General features: G+C 35.9%; 1 protein-coding gene across 1 annotated transcript; it reads left to right on the forward strand.

The window, feature by feature from the left end:
• The first annotated feature begins 1,242 nt into the window (after window positions 1–1,242).
• On the forward strand, window positions 1,243–8,144 carry LOC116255977 (GDSL esterase/lipase At1g29670-like). Its single transcript, XM_031632075.1, has 6 exons — window positions 1,243–1,358; window positions 3,546–3,876; window positions 5,002–5,232; window positions 5,345–5,386; window positions 6,669–6,915; window positions 7,897–8,144. The coding sequence occupies exons 1-6, from the start codon at window positions 1,243–1,245 to the stop codon at window positions 8,142–8,144; spliced, it is 1,215 nt and encodes a 404-aa protein (XP_031487935.1).
• The last annotated feature ends 10,219 nt before the right edge of the window (window positions 8,145–18,363 follow it).

Consider the following 18,363-nt stretch of genomic DNA (forward strand, 5'->3'; position numbering starts at 1 on the left):
AAGTGCCCACATCCGTTTATATGTCGCTTCGCAACTTACAAGGGTTCCCAAACCAGGTTTTCCTAGATGCGGCTTTTGATTGTCATTTATTCTCTAAAGAATTCTTTTAGTCGCGCACACACACACACACACACACATATATACATACATATATATATATATATATATATATATATGTCTTTTCTGGAACGAAAAATCTGTGACACACAGCACATTTTTCTTTCTCTGCACATGTGTAATCTTTTTCCTGTTGAGTTCATACCCTGTTTGTGCTCTGTTCTGTTTTGTTTTCTGTTAAGTATATACTCAGATTGCAGTTTGTACATAGTATCAGAGATACAAACTGTGCTTCGTGGATGGATCTCTTCCACAGCCAGAAGTTGGTGCACCAGTATAGACTATGGTTGCATTCTAATAACACGGTATTGTCATGGTTGATCAATTCTTTCTCTAGATAAGTATCAGAATGCATTATCTATGCTATCCATGCAAGAGACGAGTGCCTAGAACTGAAGAATAGATTTACACCAAGTATTGCTCCAGGAAAACACCAAATCGGGTCTGCCATTAATCGCCATGCTCAAGAATCTCAGCCAGTGGCAAGTTTTCTCACTAAATTAAAATCATACTGGGATGAATTGTCATCCTACAAGATGTCATGAAGATTGTGTCAGAAAGACATGATCAATTCCTGATGGGACTCAATGAGTCCTATAATTTAATCAAGGGGCAAATTCTTATAGATCATTTTCCAAATTTGGGGAAAGTATGCTCTCTAATCATTTTATAGGAAGAAAAACAGAGGGAGGCGAAGACTGTACCAGCTTTAGAACGTACTGGATTGCCAGCAGTGAGATTTGTTAAAGGCAAGAACACAAGGTGTGATCGGTTATTTGTCTGTCTGTGTATTCTTCAGAGAAAGAATACAAGAGATCTGTGCGACCGTGGACGTAGGAGATTATTGCTCCGAACCACGTAAATCGTTGTCTTCTTCCTTATTGTTTCTAATGCTCTCTTGAAAACGTAAGAGAAGAGTTTATTGTGTGTTATTCCTAACAGGTTGCATGTCATGCACGGTTTTCCACCGATCACCACTGCATCTTATGGCTCCTCCGGATGCACCGGTCAAGCTGGAACCACAAGCACGGACAGATATTTTACTGCTACACCAAATTACATAATTAGACACCCAACTCACACTTTCGTACATGGTTTCAGTTTCTCAATTTTTGCATTGATTACATGGATGTAACTTCTCTTGGTTGCCTTGCTGCTGCTGCAGGCACCTTTTCTTCGCACGATTTTACTGATCCCGCAGGAAGGCAAGGAAGGTTAATTGAAGAGGTTATTATTGCCAGGTAAAATAGTAAAAGAAAAATAACGCCAGTTTCTGTACGTTCAATATGAGAGAACAAACAAAACAAGACACCAAGAACGCGCACACATTGCTTCAATTTGGATGAACAGAAAAAGAGAAACAAGAAAGTGCTATACAAATTGAGGAGAAACTAGTCAATGAGCTTCACTGGGGAATTAGTGTGTCGATGGTATGTAAGGTTGAACTCAGAACAAAAAATGAAACTTGGGTATGCAAGTTATACTGAAATTTTTTTATATGTAAGTCAACTTTTTGTAAAGATAGAAAAAAAAAAAAACCAAAGAAGTGAAAAAGATTAAAAGAGGCAACTCTTTTAGATAATGACCAAAACATCCTCCTTTTCTTTTAGCATATATGATATAAGGGTGCACAAAAAATGCCTTGAAAAGGAAAAAACGGGAATTTTTTGCAAAAGACGAAACCATCCTTATCAAAATATGATAAATACCGTGATGAAACTGTGCCGCTGAAAGATCGACTTTATCCCTTTGAACGTCATATCCACGACGCACCACTGCCGTCCGCGTACGACATACATACATGTCAGGTGCACAGTGTGCTTCCGGAGGTCCCTTGCTTGTCGAAAATCACGAAACCAAAGGTGACCGACGATCTTACCAACTTGAGGGAAACCAGCAACCGGGCTAGTGCGTTGTTAAGGATCTGTACAAGAACGAGAGAGTTCTTCCAATGGCTGCCGTGGATGGTCGGTCATGCGATGGAGAATATATAACGTATAAAATGTGCAACTGCTGCACGAGTTTTGCTTTTGAACAGGAATATGAAACTGCAATTGTTTTATAATCAACACCATCTAGAAGAACGGCGAACGAATTTTGATTCCTACCTGAACTCTTAGTCACAGACTATTGAGCGTAGTGTGACGTGAACACAGTAGCAACGCCCCCGGAGCAAACTGTAGGCTAAGATTGATGACCGGCCGGAAATATGAAACAGGTGTCCTTAACTTAGCACCCACCACAGCTCCTAATCTTGACTTTTTTTTTTCCTTGAGAAGCCCTCAAACCAAACCAAACTACGTAATGACGAAAATACCCTTGATTAAATAAAAAATAGAAAGCCTTTTTACAAGGACAAAACGAGTTATAAAAAATTTAAAAATTTAAAATGTCTAACTTTTTAATAAAAATTTCTGAAATGCAGCAAACCTCTGCTCTTTCTTCTTTCAATATGTTTGTTGGGTGCACCTCCAAAACACCTGGAGCCCCTCCACCTACTAGGGATTTACCATGCTTTTACCATACGACAAGAAAAATCCCTCCCTTTGGTTTCTTATATAAGTTTTCTGCACACGACGTTGCACCAACGCGACATTGACAAGTTAACTCAACTAGAGGAAGAGTAGACCTTGAAGATCTCTGATGCAAACTCGCATTCGAGCTCTGTTTTAGTTCGTTCAATTAAATTTAAGATTATACAAGAAAATGGCAAAGTAATCAAGGAGATAGAGACGGAAATGGAGAGAAAGTGGGAAACAGCAGGGAATAATGCAACACCTAAGAAACGGACGGGAACTGAATGAAAAGCAAACGCAAGCAAGGGAAATTACTGGGAAGTGTTTAATCCCTTTCATCAATCTGGGCTGCATTCAAACGCCAATAATTTGGTAAACGGGAAGTTTTTGTTTTGATGAATATTACCAACTGATAATAACCTAAAGCAATTACTTAACAAATTTTCAAAAATATGAGATTCAATGAAACGAAAAATTCCTAATTGAATATGGACATTCATACTAGATCCTATAAAATTATAATTATGTGCCTTCTTACTGCATCCCATCGAACAGAAATCTAAATGGATATAAGAAAAAATCGAAAAAAATATAATAATCCGGTATATATACCTCCTGAATCAGCTTCGCAAGTAAAATAACACCGTAGAATAAGAAAAAGTGACCCTATTGTTGCCAGTCAATGAAATTAATGAACTTAGAAAGATGTGATGCCGTGTAATCATGTATCCTTTTCTTGTGAGTTTTAAAATGCTTGTTGGCAGGACGTCAATCAACCTCACCCTCTTTGGTGATCTATAAAATGACATCCCGACGCTGGAAATTTTCAAGTGCTATGGGCGATCTTCTGTATACAAAAATGGAAAGATCATTAGTTCATCACTGCTGCTGCTGCTGCTTCTTCTTCTTCAGCTGGTTTCTTGTCTTCTTTCCTTTTACTCCATCTGAGGCACAGGCCGTCCCAGCCCTGTTTATGTTTGGGGACTCTATTGTCGACAACGGAAATAATGCCATTCTGCTTCCCAAAGAAACAGCCAGTCGTTTTCTTCCCTATGGATTTGATTTCCCCACTGGTCCTACTGGTAGATTTACAAATGGGATGAATCCAGGCGATGTGTTTGCTAACCTTTTGAATCTTCCTCGTTTCATTCCTGCTGTTCTCGATCCCAAGGCGAAAGGCGAAATGATTTTGAACGGAGTTAACTATGCCTCTGGAGGCTCCGGGATTCTTGATTATCCTAATGTAAGTAAACTTTAACCGAACAATTGTCGTCTGATTACGAACGAGCGAAGTCAGCGTTGTCGCATTTTTTAGTGCAAGTTCTGTTGTTTGGGTGTTTATATATATATATACATATATATATATATATGCTTCATATGCTAGACATTGTAATTCTTGGAGCTATTGATTTTAACAAATTCATATGGATATTAAATAAAAAAAATAATTGTATTTTCAAAAGATTTAAATATCCTTCAAGCGGGTATAAGGAAACGCATGGTTTCTTCCTTTAAAGGATATTTGAGTCTCTTGAAAATATGACATTTTTTATCAACCTAATTTTTCCATAATGATTTTGTGAAAACTCAATTGGTCCAAACAAATACCATACGTCTGTCATATGAGAGTCTGATCGTAATATAGACACACACAAGAATGAGTGCATGATGACTCTGGCCATCCCAGAGTCACCCATCTAACTCACTTGAAGCAATAATATGAAAACAAATTTGCAAACTAATACTACATGATGGAAATATCCACCACCATTTCCTCTTTGTTTTTCTCTTTAACCATCCATTGTGTTGAATCAAAAGATTCAAGTTAGATTTATGTACTTCTTATAAGCCAAAGTCACCATTCAATTTCCTTATAATATATATATGTGTGTGTGTGTGTGTGATAGAGAGAGAAAGAGAGATTGATAGATCCATTAGGTTAGCGAAAAAAACCAAATTTTCTAAATGCAATGATTATTGTATTTCTCTTGCAATCTAACCTTACCTATATAATCTCAAGAATATGTTGATGAAAAACATATATTAAGTTGATCATCTCTTTTGCTTTAGTAGTGTTTTTACAATAAGCAAAAGTGAGCTTCCCCCACAGCATCAACAATTTTGATAATAGAAAAATCCATAATTTTGATAAAAAAACAACTTGTATGAAAACACATTTTATGTCAAAATAATTTTCTAAATTAGATGTTTAGATTTTGTTTAATTTTTTTTTTCAGCAAAAAAAATTAAAGATCTGCTTTCTAATCCCTGATCTAATAGTCTGTTACTCTCTCTCTCTCTTTATATATATATATATATATATATATATATGTAAAATTTGCCTAATCACTCATGTACCAATGTGCAGTCCGAAGTTATATCGATGAACAACCAGATCAAGTTGTTTGAGAATACAACTCTTCCAGAATTGAGGGCGTTCCTTAACAAGACTCAGCTGTCCTCCCACGTGGAAAAGAGCATTTTTGCATTCATTGCCGGAGGAAACGACTGCATTGAGCTGTGTCAGAGACCCATCGGAGAGAAAGAGTGCAAGGAAAATCTCCTGCTCGTCATGGGAAATTACACTTTGCAAATGAAGGTTTTTTGAATTCTTCTTTGTCCTTTATGATCGATAGGTTAGCTAAAAATTGGATACTCTACTTCTGCCCTATATCTTTTGTGGTATCCCTTAATTTCTTACTTTTTTGCAGCTTTTTGCAGAACAGTCGTTGAATCTAAAAATTTATAATGTGGTTCTAATACAAAATATATATTTTGCAAAAGGCCTGCATTCTCTGAAACTAATTTGTGTCGAATTCCTCATGCATTTTTCCTGCTCAGTTTTCCGTAGATACTTTACCTGTGTGAAACTTGCCCTTCATAAACAAATTAATGGTAAGAATCTATACCGAATCATGTTTTTCTGGTTGTGTACACATGAAACCGAGACCAACAAAGGATAAACGTTCATAATCCTTGTATAGTGGATGTGAAATTTAAATACTTGTGTTTTTAGTGACTGACCCTAGATTTTAACTAGAACATGAAATTCACATATAAGCAGTTCAAATTCTTTGCTTAAGGTCACCTTAAAAGAAAATTTCACTAGGGAATTCAGAACAAAAAGGTGGCAGACATATATATAGTTATTTGACCATGTAAAGTGTAAATTGATTTACTTCAACCGCTCTTGATACATTGATATGCACTGAATTCAACTGGTACGTTCGTAAAATCACATAAGCCATTGAGTATTTGGAATTGGATATATGAACCATAAGACATGAATATAATTTTTATACGTAAAACACATTTCGCTTCTGTTTTTTTCTAGTTGGCAAGTTTTGGTTTGGCAGATCTTCGGTAGATTTTTGCCGGCAGGTGCACTATGGGGAACTCACTTGTTGATCTCTTTCAAATTTAAGATCTTATGAATAAGACATTTTGTGTGGTATATAGCGCTTTGATGGGAAGCATTTTTCCTGTTTAGACATCAAAGGACACTCAAACTGATCAACATAGAAAGCAGTCTTAATAAGGCTGGAAGTCCAAGTGAAGCTTATCCTTTAATTTTAATTGTTCAGTTTGCCGAGAGTAACTCTAAGATGGCCAACTTGGCGGGCAGAAATTTGGCTTCTTCACATATGTAATTGGCGAAAATACTAACAAATCATGAGGAGTGGATAGTTTTGCAACATTTTGTTGGAGTTGCACATCGTCTTCCCATTCTACACTTCATTTGCTGTGCTTCCAAATCACTGGTACAATTGATGTTAAATTTTTTTTTTTAAAAAAGAAAAAGAATCTCTCGCGGAGCTTACGATGGACATGACACTAAGAACAATTTCTAAGTCTACCCACAAATGCTAAAGCATCCATAAGTATTTCTTACTGAGCTATCAGTTGGATAGTTGCAAAAAGCTTCCCCAGAAACCTGCTTGGCTAATTGCGAAAGGAAGAAACCGTAATAAAGGATTGAAATGATTTTCTTGTTGACTTCTTTATATAACTGCCGCAACCTTATTGCCCTCGCAGAAGCTCTATGGTTTAGGAGCTCGAAAGTTCGTGCTTTTTGGGGTAACACCGCTTGGGTGCAACCCGGCCTACCTGCCCAGTAACAATTACAGATGCAGAGAGGACTTGAATTTTGCGGCTCAATCATTCAACAACATGCTCAGATCTTTAGTGGACACGCTTAACCAAGATATGCCAGCAGCCAATTTTGTGCATGTCAATGCCTACAAAATTCTCTATGATGTCTACAGGAATCCTGCACCAGAGGGTAAGTCACATCTTTTATTTTAAATTGCATCCAGCTTCTTTGAAAATGATGATCAGTTTCTGCCCTCTTACTCCGTTCTATCTTGACACCAATGGACTAAAGGGAGAATAGGCGCTTATCTCTTACCTACGTAAGTTGTACTACCCATCTAATCTACCACAAACAGTAGCATACTACTACGTAGGCTTCAAGGATTGCAGATGGGCACACGGCACTAGTAGCGGAGGCACATATAGGCGGATCTAGATCTGGGCCATCGCCCTCACCAGCCCAAAATAAATTAAATTATTTATCCATGCGTGACTACCTCCTTAATTTACTTATTTATTATACACAAATTCCCCCAAATAAGTCCATATTCGAAAGGGACCTATATATAGGACTATGATCAATGGGAAGAATAGTTTGAGTTCACTTCACATTGCTTTTATAAGCTCAGGAACATGCTACAGTTTGACCTAATCAACACCACTAAGTTAAAAAGAACCAAGATTTTAAAAGGAATGGACTGAATGTGTACGCAAAGAAGTGGATGTCAATTTTTAGCTCTTGAAGACCATTCACCTCAATGATCAGTGGCGTTCAAGGTGCAGGCCTGGATGAAAGTTGAAACATATAAATGTGCCATCAGCATTCATCAATGGGACCAGGTTTCATAGAAGTAAGGCTTAGTAATTGGTCATGAATAAGGATCAACATGGGGATCATGAGGGGATTCAAGCCCTAAAGCAGGGCTCAGTATTCGACAGAGAGTCGTTGTAAAGCATGTTGGGAGGTTTACCCTAGTTTTCTTTTCATTTAGCAGGTCAAGTAAATGAGTCTAGTCTCATAGGCACTAACTTCTTCCAAAACCTTGATCAGGGCGGGGCTACCAGCCAATTCAACCAGAACCTGCTCTGGTTGGTTGAGGAAGAAATTTAACGAGCCTACGGTTAGTCAATATTATCAATAAATGGTGCTAGTATGAATTTTCTCTACCAGGATTTCGGGTGGTGGACAAGGCTTGTTGCGTTACAAACAGTACAGATTCCACAAAAGGGCGTGCATGCGTACCAGGGAGCACACCATGCAAGAATAGGCATGAATACATGTACTACGATGGTGCACACTGCACCGCCGCCACGTATTTGATCTTGGTGGGGAAGGCCTTTTACTCAAAGCATTCGGAAGAGGTGTATCCTGTTAATATTGCACGTCTCGCTGCAGAATCTGGTCTACCAAGTTTCTAAAGTTCCTTTAAGGAATGCCTTACTTTACTTTATTGTAAGAATAAGTGAGATCTGTTGTCTTGCATTGTGAAGGTGCTTGGATCATTCCTTCGTTATATCCAATTAAATATTTGTAATATAGCTAGAATGGTTTCTGCAGTTTATAATGTCACAGTTGCTATGGGTTCGGTTATGGTAAGGAATGGCTTTCTCATAACTTTATTGAAGAACAAGTGAAGCATGTTGCCTTGCACAAGGAAAAAACTTGAAGCTTTCCATAGTTTTATCTAATTACTATTTGTAAAGGAGAACTATTTCTACAATATATTTTCATAGTCTCTTATAACTACAGATGTAAACCATGGGCATGAAGCAACAAAAAATGGTGGTGAAAGCTACATCCAAGTGGTAACTAAGAAGATCAGTGGATGTGGTGGATGTGTTTGTGATAGATACGAAGATGTATATGAACGGTTGAGAACTATCTTCTTGATTTGTAGGTAGCTAATTACCAATGTCCATGTGCATCATAAACATTTAGGGTTGCAGATTCATTAACCCTTGAAGTTAACTTCTGCCGATCTCACTTATAAAGCCTGAAAGAATAGCACAATTGAAAAATGTCATCAATTTAGCATTTTCCTTTTTAAAGCATAAACTATGGCAGTGCCATTGTGCATCACTATGGACCGCCCAGATGTGAAGGCCAATAAACTAGACCATTAAACAATGGCTCATTCACTTTATGAATAAGTGAAATTAGAATAATTTAATTGGCCAATTCAATTTACATTTATGTAATCACTCTAAATTTTTCTAAAAGATTATGATGTTTTATCCAAGCACAAAACTCAAATTTAAGCACAAGATTCAAATCCAAAATACAACTTTTAGATCCAAATTAAATCCAAAATACAACTTTTAGATCCAAATTAAATCCAAAATACAACTTTCATATCCAAATTAAATCCAAAACCCAAGTTCAGATCCAAATCGATCATTTAAGACCCATTTGCCCATCCTTTTGACAAAAAATCTCCTTTTAGAGGGTGATTTTAGTCTTTTTTGGGTGGACAAGACCAATTTACCTTTTTTTTTGACAAAAAATCTCCTTTTAGATGGTGATTTTAGTCTTTTTGGGTGGACAAGACCAATTTGCTCTTCCTTTTAACCAAAAAAACCTCCTTTTAAAGGGTGATTTTAGTCTTTTTGGGTGGACAAGACACATTTGCCCTTTCTTTTGATCAAAAAAATCTCTTTTTAGAGGGTGATTTTAGTCTTTTTTAGTGGACAAGACCAGTTTGCCCTTCCTTTTGACAAAAAAATCTCTTTTTAGAGAGTGATTTTAGTTTTTTTGGGTAGACAAGACTCATTTGACCTTTCTTTTGATAAAAAAACTTACTTTTAGAGGGTGATTTTAGTTTTTTTTGGTGGACAAGACCCATTTGCCGTTTTGACAAAACAATATCCTTTTAGAAGGTGATTTTAATCTTTTTAGGTCAAAAAATTCAAATTTAGGGTTTTAGCTCCAAAATCTTCTATAAATACTCCCCATTTTTCCACCTCTTAGGTAAGATTGGTCCTTGGGAGAAAGAAACTCTAGTGTATTCTCACTTAAAGACTTAGAGTTTCTCTTGAGCTCTCTCTCTCTCCATCTTCTTCTCTTCATTTTCCTCTCCAACTTGGAGCAAGCTACAACCCTCTTGGAGGTATCATCTTGAAGCTTCACTCAAATGAGATCTTTTTAAGTCATTTCTCATTAAAGGTATGTAACCATCATCCCTCTTATTTCTCTTTTTTTTTTTTCTTTCCTCATCTTCATCTTCTCATGGCCAAAGAAGATACCACTCAACCTCTTTTTAGAGACAAGACGCTATGCTCAAATGCACCGGAAGCATGAAAAGATGATATGATCTTTCATTTTAATTATGTTCTTTCAAGTATTTTTGTTGTTATGCCTTCTCTTCATTATTATTATTATGCTATTTCTTTTTCTTGAACTTAGTCTTGTTGTTTTTTCATTTTCTCTTCTCATCTTCATCTCCCAATGGCCAAAGGAGATAACACTCAACCTCTTTTTAGAAACAAGAGGCTATGCTCAAATGCAACGGGAGCATGAGAAGATGAGATGATATTTTATTTTTTGATTAAATAATGCTCTTTCAAGTATTTTTGTTGTTGTTGTTCTTTCTCTTCATTAATATCTTCTTGCTCTTTCTTCTCTTCAATATATTCTTGTTGTTGTTATTCTTTTCCTTCATGAATGTATTCTTGTTGTTTTTGTTATTTTCTTTCCTCAATATAACCTTGTTCTTGTTATTTTTTTTTCTCTCTTTCTCCTCTCCCCACGGCCAAAGGAGATAGCACTCAATCTCTTTTTAGAGACAAGAGACTATGTTCAAGTGCATTGGGAGCATGGAAAGATGAGATGATCTTTCATTTCGTGATTGAATCATGCTTTCTTTTATTAAATATACCATTGTTTTTCTTTCTATATTTTCTCCTCGTCTTCATCTCTCCATGGCTAAAGGAGGTATCACTCAATTTCTTTTTAGAGACAAGAGGCTATGCTCAAGTGCACCGGGAGCATGGAAAGATGAGATAATCTTTCATTTTAATCATATTCTTTCTTTTCATGAATACATTCTTGTTGTTCTTTTGCTTTCTCTTATTTCCTCTATTTCTTATTTCCCCATGGCCAAAGGAGATAGTTCTCAATCTCTATTTTAAAGTCAAGAGACTATACTCAAGTGCACCAGGAACATGAGAAAATGAGGTGACATATCATTTCATAGTTACATCATGTCCTCCCTCCTAATTGAACCTTGCACTTTTCGTGATCCTCTTTCTCTCTTTCATTCCTTGAATGTTGTCTATATATTTTCAATACATACTTGCTTGATTTTTTACTTATATGTGAATGTATGGTGTAAATGAGAGTGTGGTTTGGGGACTCTTTATTTTCATATTAATTTTTGAGGTTGGGACTTGTCCAACTCGGAATAAACCCTCACGAAAATGTACATGTTAATTGCATATCATTTTGCGCTAGTTTCCTTCTTAATCATCCCATTAAAAACCCTAACGAGTGTCTCGTTATGTTGCTTGTTTTCTTCCATACCCAACCGTGGAAGAAATATATCCCTTACAAAAAATTAAATAATAACATTCTATGCTTATATAAATCATATTTTCCAAAACATTTTCAAAAGGAACCTTCTAACATGGCCTTAGGGACTTAGCTTAGACTTGTGTATGAGTTCAAGCTCCCCTCCGGCCCACATTAAACTTGAAGTTGGTAATTTTAGGTTATTCCTTGATTTCTAATCTTGTGAAGATATGGATGTATACACATGTTATATACATCTATGCCAACATGATGACCCCCCATCTTTCTCTCTCTATGCTTTCACTTTCCATTTTATAAATTTTCATATGTGCATGAATACGTATGTACATGTGCTCTATTTCCTCTCTTTCAAATATTTATTCCTCTTTTCAAGAGAAATATCTTCTCTTATAAAATTTCTCAAACCCATATAGACGTATGATATTTTTCTTTTCCTCTAAAATTTCTCTTTTTTTTCAAATCAATACATCTTTTTCTCTTAAGCTTTCATATTTGTGTATATGTGATGGTATGTACACATGTATGCATGTCTTTCTCTATCTCTCTCTCTTTCTTTTCATAAGAGTGTTTTATCTCTTGTATTATTTTTAACATTCTCCTCACATGATATTTTTATCTACCAACTTCATTAAGACCACAAACCAAGTAATGACCCAACATTGAAGTCATGCTTGATGGTCTACAATCTCAATCCCCTTTCAAAAATTTTTCCTTTTTATATACAACTACAAAAACCTTAGATGTATGTGGTAGAAATGACTTTAGATGAATGTTGTGGTAGGAATGTTTTACATTCATATAGGATAAATGCATTCATGCATTCTCACCCACTTTATTTCACTTATGATTACAAGCATCTCTCCAAAAGAACTTAAGCAAGATGTGATTGAGCTTTAACTAGGTGGTAACCGAATTAGAGCAAAATCTCAAACCTACTTAAAGTCTTAAGAGAACACTAAAGTGATTTCAAAATGATTTCACAAGCTTTTCAAATGATACTTACTAATTCCACTTTTTCCTCAAAACATTTCACATTTTCAAGCAACCTTTCAAGAGTCTTTTAAAAAATTTGAAACATTAAACTTTTAATATTTTCTTCACCGCATATAGAATCAAAAGGATGTTTAAGTTAAAATGAAATGCATCAATGATGAACATAGCCCTTGGATTGATTACCCCCGGTAAAGGTGCCGGGAACGGTCAATCCTCATACCGACAGGCGAGTCCTTTTCTTTCTTATTTCAAAACAAAACTCAATTTTTTGAAGCACTCCAAAACCAATAAAATTTTGAAATGCAAACAATTTACCTCTTTTCCATGAAACAATACTAAAGAATTATTTTCAAATTCTTGAGTAAAGACTTCCGAATTCAGTAAGCTGTGGTTAGGCACAAATTAATTTGAAAATACCAACTGAAGCCAGTTCTGTATAGTGAACAGGCTGATATTTTGTACTGTCTTTTACATGGAGGTGATCAACAAAAAAGTCAGTTAAAAATACTGATAAATGAGTACATTTATATGATGTGTTGGACATGCTAATAAATCTCTCTCCTTAACTGGAAAAGGGTGAAGAAAGTCATTCTTCATTGAACATGCATGTAGTCAGATTCACATTTTATACAAATTCTTGATGGACGTTACACAATTGTGGATAGATCCAATAATTAAGGGACTGGAGTTAACGCAGGATCCGATCACAAACATGTTGCTTTATCTGAGAGATATGACACCAAAATCTATTATGGAAAGCTTATCTTCCACACACAATCTAATGATTCCAACACTCCCCTTTAAATTGCCACTCCTCCTGGATTGAAGAGAGCCACCTTGCTCCTTAATGCTTGGAACTTTTCTTGCGCTAGTGTCTCTGTGAATATGTCTTGAACTTGTTAGGGTGAGGGTAGAAACTGAGTTTGAATTTCTTCACTTTGAATTTTGTCTCTAACATTGTACCAGTCAATTTCAATATGGTTGGACTACTCATGGAATGTGGAATTGGCCGCTATGTGCATTGTGACTTGTTGTCGCAGAGCAAAGAGATTGGCTGTTTGTGGGATATCCCAAATCATGTAGAAGAGCTTTAAGCCATGTCAGTTCACATGTTGCAAGGGCTATAGACCGGTGCTCAGATTCTACCGAGGATTTAGAAATCATAAACATCTTATACAATTATTTTTATAAACATCTTATACGTAAGGTAATTTGGAAATCACCGAAACTTTAAAATATTTATTTTTGATTAAATGATGAAAAGTGTACACAATTAATTAAAAATAAATATAGTTAATTTTTTTTAAAATGCGTAGTAAAGATTATACATGGAACTTTTGACTTGGCCCGTGAAAGAACACTCACAGCATGACCCACCCATCACTATTGGTGAGATGAGCACTGATGGATTCTTAAAACATCCATGGTACTTAACACATACTGATGGCTGTTTCATTTTCATCAATAAAACAGACTTTTGTCCGTCGACTACTTCATTGCTCTCAGTAACCCTTAAGTATTTCTGACGACAATGTTTTCCATCAATAAAAAGTCTGTTCCAATGATAAAGTGTACAGGTTGTCGGTAAAATCCATCTATTACTAACGGTATGTTTTTCTACCGCCAGTAATAAGTGGTTTTGTTTGGTTTAAATTGGATTACCACTGAATCGATTCAAGTAGGCTTATTCAGAACAATCATTTATAAAATTGGTTTTGTATCCCACGTTTGTTAACCCATACATATCTGACAATGTTGAATATTGAAGGTTTATTTGGAAGAGCTTTTATCATATGATATGCTTCTTGAGTGCAATTGTAGTGCATTAGAAGCATTTGAAATAAATTTCAAAAACATCATTTGATCCAATTGTTAATGAGTCTAAATGAATCATTTATTGCAATAGAGGCCGAATACTCCTCCTAGACCCATTTCCTTCAACAGCTAAAGTATATTTATTGGTGCTATAGGAAGAAAAACAAGGGAGGCATGTAATCAATCAAATGTTATATATCATGTTGGCTCAACTGCAACAGGACCCGATGCTCGATCTCTTAAGCACGAAAAAGGAGACATTCATCTTCCATGTTGCTTTGTTTGAACTGTTAATGACTTTAAACCTTATGTGAATCTATCAAGGTGGTGTTGAAAAGGTAACTTAAATTCCTATTGTCACAAGAATATATGTTATTATTTATTAGAAATTAGTTACAAGATGTGTTACATGGTTCATCAAAGATTCTTATTAGTAAATCACCAATATCAATTTGATAGTTGATGTTCCGGTGACAACATCGAAATGAAGTATTTGCCTTTTCTTCTTTCAACATATGATTTAGTCAATGAAGTGAAACGTTTTGAGAATAGGTTCTGAAAGAAAAGAAAACATTCTTCGAACATGTTTTTGGCATATAATCGGAGGAAGAAAAGCATTTTTTTTTCAGTGCACATACAAGGACAACTTACTAAAAAAAAGACAGTTTATATGATTGTTTGGATTTGAATGACGTGGACATAAAATACAATCTTTAGTTGTAAGTCATTGGGTTAGATAAAGTGATGTTGTCGTTTGCATGTTTTACTATGAGTAATAATGAAAATGTCAACCTTTGCAGAATATTGCACAATATAAAAGTAACAAATAATTATGGGGCAAATATTATTTCATGTTGTGTTCCATTGCAGAGACATAAGCTTTAGGGGGTTTAAAAGTCATGGTTGTAATATCCGAATGCACTAATATACCATTGGTTATTTATACATCGTTGCCTAGAAAGGTCAGTTTTGTACTCACAGAAATATATGGTCTCTTTCTTGTCAAAAATCACGAAACCAAAAGTGTTCTCAAGATCCCATGAAAACACCAATTTGAGTAAAACTAGCAACCGGCGAGCTAATGCATTGTAAGGATCTATATAAGAACGAAAGAGTTATTCCAATGTCTGCCGTGGATGGTCACGTCAAGCCGATGGAGAACATATGACGTATAAAATGTAAAACTACTCCATGAAGTTTTGTGTTTGAACAGGATGAAACTGCAACTGTTCTGCAATCAACACGAATGAATTTAATTCCTACATGAACTCTTGCACCTGACTGACTACTGAGAATAGTTTCTGCTGTCCTTTACTTCGCACCCATGAAAACTCCTAAATCATGATTTTTATTCCTTTCTTGACGGTGGAGAAGCCCTCAAAGTATCAGGGTTTTGGTCAATAAAACTCTTGAAGCCCCTCTATCTACTGGGAAATTACCATGCTTTTACCGAACGACAAGGAAAATCCATACCTTTTGTTTCTTTTATGAGTTTTGAGCACACGACGTTGCACCTACGTGACATTGACAAGTTAATCCAACTAGAGGAAGAGTAGCGTATTCGAATTCAGTTTTAGTTCGTTGAAGTAATTTAAGATCATTCAGGAAAACCGCATAGTAAGGAGATTGTGCCAATAAAGTAGGAATGCATAACAAAATATGGACTAAAAGGTGAATAGGAACTTTTCACTTGCCTGTGTCAATCGTCCAGCAAGTGGGACTACCCATCTAATCTCCTAATGAATATGTCACGAATAAATCTCTATAAAAAAAGGGACCTATCAGGAACTATGAAATGAAAGAATAGCTTGAGTCACTTCACATTGCTTTTACGAGCCCAGGAACATGCCACGGTTGACCTAATCAACACCACTAAGTTCAAACTGAAACCAATTTTTAAAAGGAATGGTCTGAATGTGTATGCAAAGAACTGGATCCCAGTTTTCAGCTCTTGAAAACCATTCATTTCAATGACAAGGTGCAGGTCATGGATGAGAGTTGAATCATATAAATGAGCCATCATGCAACCAGGTTTCTTAGAAGTAAGGCTAAGTAATTGGTCCTGAATAAGGATCAACATGGGTATCATGAAGTGAATCAGGCCCTAAACCTGGTCTCAGTATTAGACACATTGTCCTTGTAGAGCATATTGGGAGGCTTACCCTTGTTTTCCTTTCATTTAGCACGACAAGTAAATTGAGTCTGGTCACGTACTCCTTCCAAATCCCTGACCATGGCGGGCATAGCTACCAGCCACAGGGTTTCGCGCTCCCAGGAATGTTACATGTGATTTCCTGTTGCTGAAGAAAAAAACCAAGTAAGCGTAGATAAGTGACCGACACATAGTAGTATAGTTGTCAACAAGCGACTACTATAGCGTCAGACACTGATCCACACAGCGAACCTGCCCAGGTAGGTTCAAAATTAAACCTTTTAACGAGCCTATAGTTTGTCCATATTGTCATTAAATGGTGCTTGTATAAATTTTCTTTACCAGGATTTCTGGTGGTGGACAAGGCTTGTTGCGTTACAACTTACAAACAGTACAGGTTCCGCAGCAGGGATTGCATGCGTATCAGAGAGCACACAATGCGAGAACAAGGATGAATACATGTACTACGATGGTGTACACTACAGCACTGCGGCGTATTTGATCTTAGTGGGGAAGGCCTTTTACTCAGAGCATCCCGAAGAAGTGTATCCTTTTAATATTGCACGCCTTGCTACGGAATCTGTTCCCAAAAACAGGGCAATTTTCTAACGTTCCTTTATGATAAGAAAGGCCTTCTTTACCTTATTGTAAGAATAAGTGTTACCTGTTGCATTGCACTGTGAAGGTCGTTGGTTCATTCCTTGTTTCTATCTAATTAAATATTTGTCGTATAGAATGGTTTCTACATCATATGCTTTTCTAGTTGCTAAGGGTTCGTTTATAGTAAGGAATGGCTTCTTCATAACTTTATTGTAAGGATAAGTGAGGCATGTTGTCTTGCGCAGTGAAGAAACTTGAAACTTTCCTTAGTTTTACCTAAGTACTGTTTGTAAAAGGGATTTGTTTGTACAATGTATTTTCATAGTTTATGACAGCCACAGGTGTAAAATATGGGCATGAAGCAACACGCAATTAAAGTTACATCCAAGTGGTTAGTAAGAAGATAAGCAGATGTAGTTGATGTGTTTGTGATAGATGCGAAGATATATATATACAAGGTTGAGAACTAACTTTTTGATTTGCAGACAGGTGGTCATTCGATTACTATCCATTGGGACCGGACAGACAGAAATTCATGTCCATCACACAACTGTCCTGTTCTCATGGACAATGATGTTCATTGTCCGTCATTTGATAATTTTAGGAATATAACACTATGCTCATTTTGTCCAGCGTTTGTTTCTCATATGTTTGTTCTGTTTGTCTTGTTTGTCGTTTGTATTTGTTTTGTCTGATGTTTGCGTATTCCATGGTCAGTTGTGGCAGTTATGTCTGTCATGTCTGGCATGTCTGGTGTTTGTTTATGTTTTGTTCGAACTGTCTATTCTGTCTGGTGTTTGTGTCTTCTATGATCAGTTCGTCTATTATATTTGTTTTATCTGCTATATGATGACAAGAATACCATATTTTTTAAACATGTTATATGCAAATTAATATATTTGATAACACAATCCATAATATTATAGCAAAAAACAAATAAAAAACAAATCTTTCAATAGATTCTTATATATAACAAAAACACCATTACTGTTAAATGTTCAAATATCTATATAATCATTAGTATCAAGCAAAACTACAAAATACAAATATTCTAAAATGTTTAATTGTTGTAAGTCATATGTTGGAGTACATTGACACAGAAATACATATAAAAGTTTAGACTAGAGCTACTATAAATACAAAAATAACCATGACAACTTGGTAGATGTTATATATGGTTTTGATGGGAAAAGTACTTATCTAGCGAGTGTGTTTCCCTCTATGTCACTTGTTTGTCCCTGTTTTATTCTGATTTGTAAAGTGATGAAAAAGAAAGCTCTTTATGAGACCTCGAACTGTAACATACAAATCATCTTATTCAAGTCAGTAAATATATTCTTCAGTTGTGATTAATGAAATCACGAGGGAATTGCCTACACTTGCCACTTTGTTTCTCTGTTTTCTTACTCCTGTTTGGCTGCTTTGTTTTCTTTCATTGATAAGTGGATCTACTCTAAGTTGCATGAGGTGAGAACTTTTCACATGTTTTCCTTCATTTTTCCAATTGCATCAAAGGAAAAACTTTGGCCTTGAGTCCTATGACTGCAACA

The sequence above is a fragment of the Nymphaea colorata genome, chromosome 6 (genome assembly GCF_008831285.2).
Source record: "Nymphaea colorata isolate Beijing-Zhang1983 chromosome 6, ASM883128v2, whole genome shotgun sequence".
NCBI lineage: Eukaryota > Viridiplantae > Streptophyta > Magnoliopsida > Nymphaeales > Nymphaeaceae > Nymphaea > Nymphaea colorata.